The sequence below is a fragment of the Suillus paluster genome (assembly GCF_016628075.1).
Source record: "Suillus paluster strain FC165 chromosome Unknown EDB91scaffold_28, whole genome shotgun sequence".
Classification (NCBI taxonomy): domain Eukaryota; kingdom Fungi; phylum Basidiomycota; class Agaricomycetes; order Boletales; family Suillaceae; genus Suillus; species Suillus paluster.
In genome coordinates, this window is record NW_024537588.1 from 434,426 (window position 1) to 441,962 (window position 7,537).

The following is a 7,537-nucleotide window of genomic DNA, read 5'->3' on the forward strand; positions in this document are numbered from 1 at the left end:
GTAGCGACTAGAACAGACTGGGACAAACTAGGACGGATTGTTTTCGGATCAACGCTGTATTCGCGCGGTGCGGGCTGTGAAGAAGTATATCATACCAACGCTAACACTCAACTTCGGTGGACATTTCGGACAATATCTAGTATGGTATATGCAACTGCCGTCTTCTCCTCTCGCACAACCTCGAATCGAAGGTCCATCAGGAAATCATCGTATCAAAGGGAGGGATCGAACGGAGCAAATTCCAAATATTCGGACACTCCTTTAAGATCGGTGTCAACCCGCAGCATCAGCGTCCGTGGTATGTCTTTTGGCTGACATGAGGGGTTAAGCGGGAAGAGCCGCTCGATAGTCGCCCCACATGATTATGTCCCTTTATAGGAGGGCCATCGTGACTGAATACGCCTCCGTGTTGAGTTCTGGCTCTCCTTTCGCGTGAGCGAGCCTTTGAAAAGAGCCAATCGGCAAAAGTCGGCGCGTGAGCAGTAGGTGAAAACATACATAGGGTCCGCAAGGCGTCAATTTTCGCAGACCGTCACTCGGTCGAAATACCATTTTGCATGGATATTATTCGGTGGAAGGCCTGCTGTGTTATGCAATCGACTAAGCCGGGTAGCACGAGGGGGGCCAAACGCGTAGTGATGCGAGACGTTTCATGATGTGGACAAGAAAGCACAAAGAAAGACTGCAATACATTACTGTTATCAGTATACGCGACTCCACTTGTAAACTGTGCTTGGTTGGGCAACAACTCGATTCCGAGAATGAACCTCGAGGATTCTCCCAAGTTTGCACGTGAACAAATGGTTTCGGAGCCATGATGCTGTCTGATTTTGGCTAATCGGGCGACGTCCAGACTCAGAGGGGTAGGTAGGTGCTCGAAGGCTGATAAGCCATGGTAGCACCCGAACGAAGGCTGCAAGGTGGCGTCCAATAAGTTAGGGATCCATCCACTACGCAAAACCAAGGTTTTCCTTGTTCTCATTGTGTAATAAACATACCCGGGCCGTCGAGATGTACACGTGTAGTCCATAACACGACCTTGACCCACCTGAGCTATATACCGCATTTAAGCATCCAATATGCTGTCCAGTTGTCAGAATATGTAACAGCAGTGTATAAATGTCAAGCAACTCACACTACCCATAAAACACCCCCTGAAGTCTTTCGTGCAATTCGCTCCCCAATGCCTGCTGCGCAAATTCCACCCGGTCTGCTATCCACTCCCCATTTGCTTCAAAGCAAGTAGGGGGATAAATAACCGCTTCTCCACGAACCTGTCGATACCTCAGCACTTCACGCACAGTGCGTCCATCTCCGTTCTCCACCACCATCTTCAGCAGCTTCTTAGCCATATCCTCGTGCTCGGCCTCGACCCCCTCGGGCCGAAGATCAGGCCAGATATTGCACGCCACGTGGTGCACCGCAACAAGGCGCAGGAATCCATCCACTGATCCTTGGAGAAGGGCACTGACGTATTTTCCGATCATCTCGCCTTTCTCGACCGGGTACAGGAAATCTCTGAGATCCCCTGCGACGACTCGATCCACAGGGGTACGCACAGTACGCAGCACATGTGCAAAGTCTCCCCATAACAACCGACGATAGTCGATAGGGTAGGTTAGGGCAAGTGGTGGAAGGAGAAGGGAGGCAAAGATCGGGTGCGAGAAGGAGATAGCGTCGTATAGTCCCAGGAAGTCTGTGTAAAACTGGTAAAAAGGAGTGCCAGATCCGAGGAATGGAAGCGAGGTCTGGTCCAGGTCAATATCAGGCAATTTGGATGAGGGTGATGAAGCGGAGGCGGCGCCGAGGGTGAATGGTGCAAGGACGTTAGACATTAATTTCGAAACGATGAGGTCCCGAAATACTTCCTCTTCGTCTCCTGTAGCTGGCGAGGGATGTTCCTGGTGCTGGCCGTGTTCGAGCATGAACACTTTCATGCAAGCAAATACCATCTCTGAGCGCTTCAGGGCGAATGGACTTAAGCTGTATCGCAATAGAATTTCTTGGGTAGCTTTGACAAGAAGCAGCGACGTGCGAATAACATCAACTTCCGATGCGTCCCACGAGGAAGGAAGTGCCTTGAAAACGGGTGAAGACCCGGAGCGGAGAAGATGGTCAATTGGTGTGGTTAGCCATACGCGAGACAACGGAAGGCCTGTTGTGCGGTGTTCATTGAGAATAGAGGATGATGAGGTGGAGGATGGAAGTCGAAGAGTAGTGCACCGTATGATCGACTCTGGCGTAACGTCGCTGGGGCCAATGTATACCTCCCGGCTCGGGCGAATTGCATGATCCAGGAAAGGCTCAATCACGCCCCATCCGCCTTTTTCCAAAATGCCAGGGGGCGCCATAGTGCCGAGGAACTGCGTTGTGAGGACTGCTAAAACGGGCTCAAGGACGTGAAAAGCGTGCTCTTCTTCTCCAGGGAGCTGCCTTTCGAGTATTGTTAGACCTTGTGCCACCCAGAGGTCAGCTGAGGTCCCTGGGATATGTCGCGACAGTCTATGGAAATACGCCAAGAAGGTCGCCAGGGACCTGCAGGTAGCGTGCTCGACACCCTTGGTAACGAAAGACCAAATGGAATGCGAGACGAGAACAGCACAGAAAGACGATAGCTCAGCAAAAGGAAGGCTAAACGGCGGAGCACCTATCGGTGCAGCCGCATGGGCAGTAGGAGTACATGCAAGCCAGAGGCGCACTGCGGAAGAAAGCGCGCGCGCATGAATGCCAATGCTCCGCAGGTGTTGATACCGCTCTGATGGTGGCGTTTCGTATATCTGTGCGAGTTCAGTTCGCAAAGCCTCTAGGGCAGCTTTAACCACGCGATCTTCAACTCCTTTGTTAAAGTCGTCCTGGATTGCGTTAAGAGTCTCCGCACGTTCTCCCTCTCCTCCCTTGATACCATTGACCCGAGCACCCTCGAGCCATGCAGACGCAGCACTCCAGATGGCCGCCCACACTTCCGCTTCTCCTTCAGCGATTCCCTGGCGTAGCTGGAGTACTTCAACACCCCAGCCCCAGCTAGTCACCTGGCTCCATAAAATATCATGCGGTGGAGTCGTGTGATGTGGATCCGTTGCACAGACTATCCATGATTCCACAAGTCCCGCCCATGCCACTTTCAGCGGTCTCGAACTGGATGAGACAACATAGGTCGACAAAGAAGCAAAGTAGGAAGCGGCAGATGTTGTTATATGCGAATAGAGACCATAGGATGCAAGAGTGGTGTATAGGCGGAGGGTTTCTGTGAGTAGAGTTGTTGCAAGGGGCTCAGGGAAGGGCGAGATAGGGGGAAGTATGGTAATAAAGCGAAGGAGGGCGTCGGCTGGCTCACATAGTGCCATAGCGTTGGTTCGAGAGGAGGATGCGAGGACAATAAGGCACTGAAGAGCGACAGGGTTAGGCAGCGGTGAGTCTGATGGTGGGGGTATAGGTGTAAGAAGGAACTGTAGTATGGCGGGGAGTAATCGAGGAGTCTTCATGATCGATTTCGCAACGACATTCGACTCCTGCGATAACCGATAGACGATAGACAGAAGTTGGGCGAGGGATTCAGGGGGTAAGTATGCTTGCGTGAAGAGTCTGCGGCTTTGGGTGAGGAAGTTAGGCACTTGCAGAGTGGACATAATGGCAGGAGCGAGATCCAACTCGGCACATTCAGCGTCAAAGAGGGCGTCCCAGCCAACAAGACATTCCCAGACGACCTGAATGGCCCGGACACCGACGCCACCCTTCTCATTCATTGCGGCAGTCCGGCTGCGAGGATTCGTTTTCGTAGTTCCTCCTCCTTCCCTTGAAGCTCAGCAATCCTGCCTGCGTGGTGGGTGTCCCTGCTTGCATTCCCAACCGACGCGCAATGCCGGCTAGGATATTGAGCATTACAGTGCGTTGCGCAGGAACAGTGGAGCAGACAGCAAAAATATATCATCAAGAGTGTATCCTGCGTGGTTCCATCGGCATGGTGGTGCAAGCCAAGATGAGAAGGCAGAGTGGCAGAGATCTCTGCAGGTATGGGGGCACCTGTCAGATCGAAGCGAAGCAAAACAGGCTCCGAATTGGGCGGTGAGGGCTTCATCCAAGACACAGACGGGTCGTCTGCAGGCACATTTGGAAAGTATCGTCTCCGAATATATTCTGGAGTGCCTTCCTCAGGTTCTGTCTATCATTGTGACCTCGTACTCAAGTCCGTGACGAGTCTGGGGACTTTGAGGAGACAGAGGTCGTTTCCGCGGTAGACGATTCTCTTTAAAGGTACCCAACGAAACAATCGAAGGGTCTGGAGCATCTGGAGGAGGAGGAAGCGCAAGAGCCTTCGTTTAGGAGACACTGGGACAGACTCATATACATGGACATCGTCAGGCGTCAATGCCGCAAAGCGAAGTTTGCGACTCCCTCTGCTTGGTGACGAAGGTCTAGTACTGCTGGTCACCAAAATCGGGGGAGCTAATATGCAGCCTTTGTGTTAAAATACCCATCATACCCGAGGAGAGACGTGCCTCTTTTCCCGAAATCTTCCAGGCTCTTGACCCTCGAAAGATTACGCCTAGTAGCGAGGCCTAGTAGCGGAGAAACGATTGGAATTTCGCGGGAGACCTCCGGGGCCTCTTCCTTTTGTACAGGATTATCCTCAGCTATAGTGGGAGCCTTCGTTGCTTTTCGTGATCTTGCAGCACGTACACGCTCCAAAAGGTCACCGACACCACTTCCCAGTTGTTCTACAACCTCACGCCTCTCTTGTTCTCGCTCCTCTTCAGTCATATTTTCCACTTGGCGCTCGTTGTCCTCACTAATCTGCAGACGCATAACATCGTCAGTGGTGGGTAAATCTACCTCAAGGTCTCGAAGTTGTTCTGCGGGACGCGCGGGTAGGACGAGAGGTACAGTTGTTGGCCTGATATTACTACTGCTCTTTTCCTCTTCTCTTGCGCGAGCAAAGGCGCTCTTTGACCTGTGCTGAACAGCTGGAAAACCCGAGCCAGGAGTATTTGCGAATCTCGGAGAGGGTACACTTTGGACTGTAGACGTCTTGCGTTCAAACACGGAGCCAACCAGCGAGCGTTCAGCGTAAGACATTCGTAATTTCAAAAAGCAAGGAGGTCATAGAACAGGACGTTTGTAACGCGGGTGAGTGCTGCCAGATCATCAGGCTTGGTGGGCAAAGGGACAGAAATTTCTGGCAACATATTATGCAGTTACGTAATCGTTGTTCAGTCTTGCTAAGCCATCTTCAGCAAGCTTAGCTATGTAAGTACCATGCAAATGGCGAGTACTGCGGCCAAGAGCTATCCTAATTCTGGACCATGTCTTGCGCGCCTGTAGATGGGGCATTCGAAAACGTTCCAATCATGTACGATCACTTCCGGATTTCTTTGCAAATTTGACGATGCTTTGATCAGCGATCTGGAAAGTGCATTTAGTGAAGATGAAGCTTCACGACGTGTCCTGGCACAACAAATTCGAATGGCCTGTATGAACGTTGGATTTTTCTATGGTACGCACAGCCTGGTATCGATATCTGCCCGTTTCACACCTCATGACAATTGATATCCCCAGTCAAGAACCATGGCATAACTCAGGACTTTCTTGACGAAGTCCTGAAAGTAAACAAGGAATACTACTCGCTTCCAGATGATGAAAAGATGAAAGTGCGTTCATCTGAATGCTGCACTTGACTAACGACATTTAGCATCCACGACTAGCTCCATCATAAAACTGTACCGAATTTCAAAGGCTACAGCCCTCCGATGGAAGCAAACATCCAACCAGGGAACAAAGGTGACTTACATGAGGGTTTCCGCATCGGCTGGGAAGAAAAATCCGAGGATCCAGTGACCCAAAGTGCTTCTTGCGATGGAGTGATGGCAGGCGCGAATGTCTGGCCGGATAAACCTGAGAATTTTAGAGTCGCCTGCATGGATTATTAGTCAAGTTGATGATCGTTTTTCGAAACATCAGAAACTCACGATGCACCTGCAGTCACGCTGCACTTGCCGTTGGAAAGAAGCTGTTTTGCCTCTTTGCACTGGCGCTCGATCTGCCCGAAACATACTTCAATGACAAGGTACGTACCTGGACGGCACGGCGTGGTTAGCACATGTCATAAATTGAACAGACCATGTATTCCGCCGCTACCATGCGCACCCTCCATTATCCGCCTCAGCCAAATGCCCCAGACGAGAAGATACTGGGAATCGGAGCTCATACCGAGTGAGTTATTTCGAAGCTATACTGTCGATGCGTAATCTTGACGCTGTTGGGGTGTATTAGTTTTGTGGTGAGTCCGAATGTCTGAACTCCCAATGACTTTTAATCATGGGCAGTGTTTCACGATTCTCTGGCAACAAGCAGGCATCGAGGCGCTCCAAGTTTTGAACTCTCGTGAACAATGGATCAATGTACCGCCACTGCCAGGAACCCTCGTTATCAAGTACGGATATTTTACGTGCTTGCCATATAGTTGTATTCTAACTAACACTCGACTATATATAAGTCTTGGAGATCAGTTTGCGCGTTGGACAAGTGCGTAGACGCCACTGTCTTGTGACGATGTACACAAGATGTTGACCACGTTGTACAGACGATGTTTTCAAGTCTACTGTGCATCGAGCCTCCAACAAGAATATTGTCGATCGGTACTCTATTGCGTTATTCTTTGGCACTGACTACGAGGTTAACATCGAGGCTAGTCATCTAAATTTTGTTTCACTAACTATCTGATGGATCTGATTTGCTTCATTGCAGCCAATCTACACCTGCGTGTCAGCTGAAAACCCAGCAAAATATCCGGCTATCACCGCCGGAGAGTATGTGAGGCAACGATTGAAAGCCATGTATAATAAATCGTAGTTGCTATGTAGGAGCAATATTACGGGTGAACTTCGGTGGATCATACATATGTGCTAGTACCAATATTGAATTTTGAGTATTCGAGTTATCTTATCTGATTTATACGTACGGAACTAATTCATGTGGGGAAACAGCACTTCCCATCATTTCTTCCTTCCGGATCTTCCTCATCGACAATCATGTCTTTAGCAGAGTCGGCGTCCGTCATCAATGGTGCTTTTCAAGACATACCCGTAATGTCTGTTTGCTGGCTAAGTTCACTTGCCAAACACAACTCGCTGACTTCACTGCAGCGATCTTTCTGGTGCAACGAGTCCAGACGAGAGCGAGAGGAAAGCACTTGCCTATCAGATACGTGATGCATGCATGAATGTAGGGTTCTTCTACGGTAAGCCTTCTGTAGACTCGTAGAAACATTTTCTGCGATGTCACGGTCACTTTACATGCACGAGCAGTCAAGAACCACGGGATACCACTAGAATGCGTAGACAATATCCTCAAGGTCAACAAGGAGTACTTCAGCCTTCCAACGGAGGAAAAGCTGAAGGTGTCGATCATGCGAGCTTTCCCCTGTGTTCAGAGTCGTTAATGAGTCTTTGTATAGCTTAACCACAAGACCGTCGCCAACTTCAAAGGATACACTCCGCTTCTCGATGCGAACATCGAACCCGGAAACAGAGGGGACCTTCAT

The 7,537-nt window shown here is 50.2% G+C and overlaps 3 protein-coding genes across 3 annotated transcripts; 2 read left to right on the forward strand and 1 right to left on the reverse strand.

Moving 5' to 3' along the window:
• Positions 1–788: 788 nt before the first annotated feature.
• EDB91DRAFT_1135674 (uncharacterized protein) lies at positions 789–5,176 on the reverse strand. Its single transcript, XM_041318812.1, has 13 exons — positions 4,497–5,176; positions 4,334–4,443; positions 4,193–4,310; positions 3,913–4,155; positions 3,848–3,863; positions 1,979–3,756; positions 1,932–1,954; positions 1,565–1,907; positions 1,413–1,537; positions 1,302–1,376; positions 1,260–1,274; positions 1,136–1,220; positions 789–1,082 (listed from the first exon to the last, which is right to left on the reverse strand). Exons 1-12 carry the CDS (start codon positions 5,071–5,073, stop codon positions 1,137–1,139), a joined length of 3,507 nt encoding a protein of 1,168 aa, XP_041176912.1. The 5' UTR covers positions 5,074–5,176; the 3' UTR covers positions 789–1,082; position 1,136.
• Positions 5,177–5,213: 37 nt separating this feature from the next.
• Positions 5,214–6,940, forward strand: EDB91DRAFT_388360 (uncharacterized protein). Its single transcript, XM_041327083.1, has 11 exons — positions 5,214–5,244; positions 5,320–5,491; positions 5,554–5,645; positions 5,700–5,923; positions 5,977–6,061; positions 6,113–6,207; positions 6,268–6,274; positions 6,321–6,427; positions 6,491–6,519; positions 6,578–6,681; positions 6,742–6,940. The coding sequence occupies exons 2-11, from the start codon at positions 5,320–5,322 to the stop codon at positions 6,844–6,846; spliced, it is 1,020 nt and encodes a 339-aa protein (XP_041176913.1). The 5' UTR covers positions 5,214–5,244; the 3' UTR covers positions 6,847–6,940.
• A 1-nt stretch (position 6,941) lies between these two features.
• EDB91DRAFT_388411 (uncharacterized protein) lies at positions 6,942–7,537 on the forward strand. The gene is made up of 3 exons (XM_041327084.1): positions 6,942–7,084; positions 7,140–7,234; positions 7,302–7,537. The coding sequence occupies exons 1-3, from the start codon at positions 7,026–7,028 to the stop codon at positions 7,433–7,435; spliced, it is 288 nt and encodes a 95-aa protein (XP_041176914.1). The 5' UTR covers positions 6,942–7,025; the 3' UTR covers positions 7,436–7,537.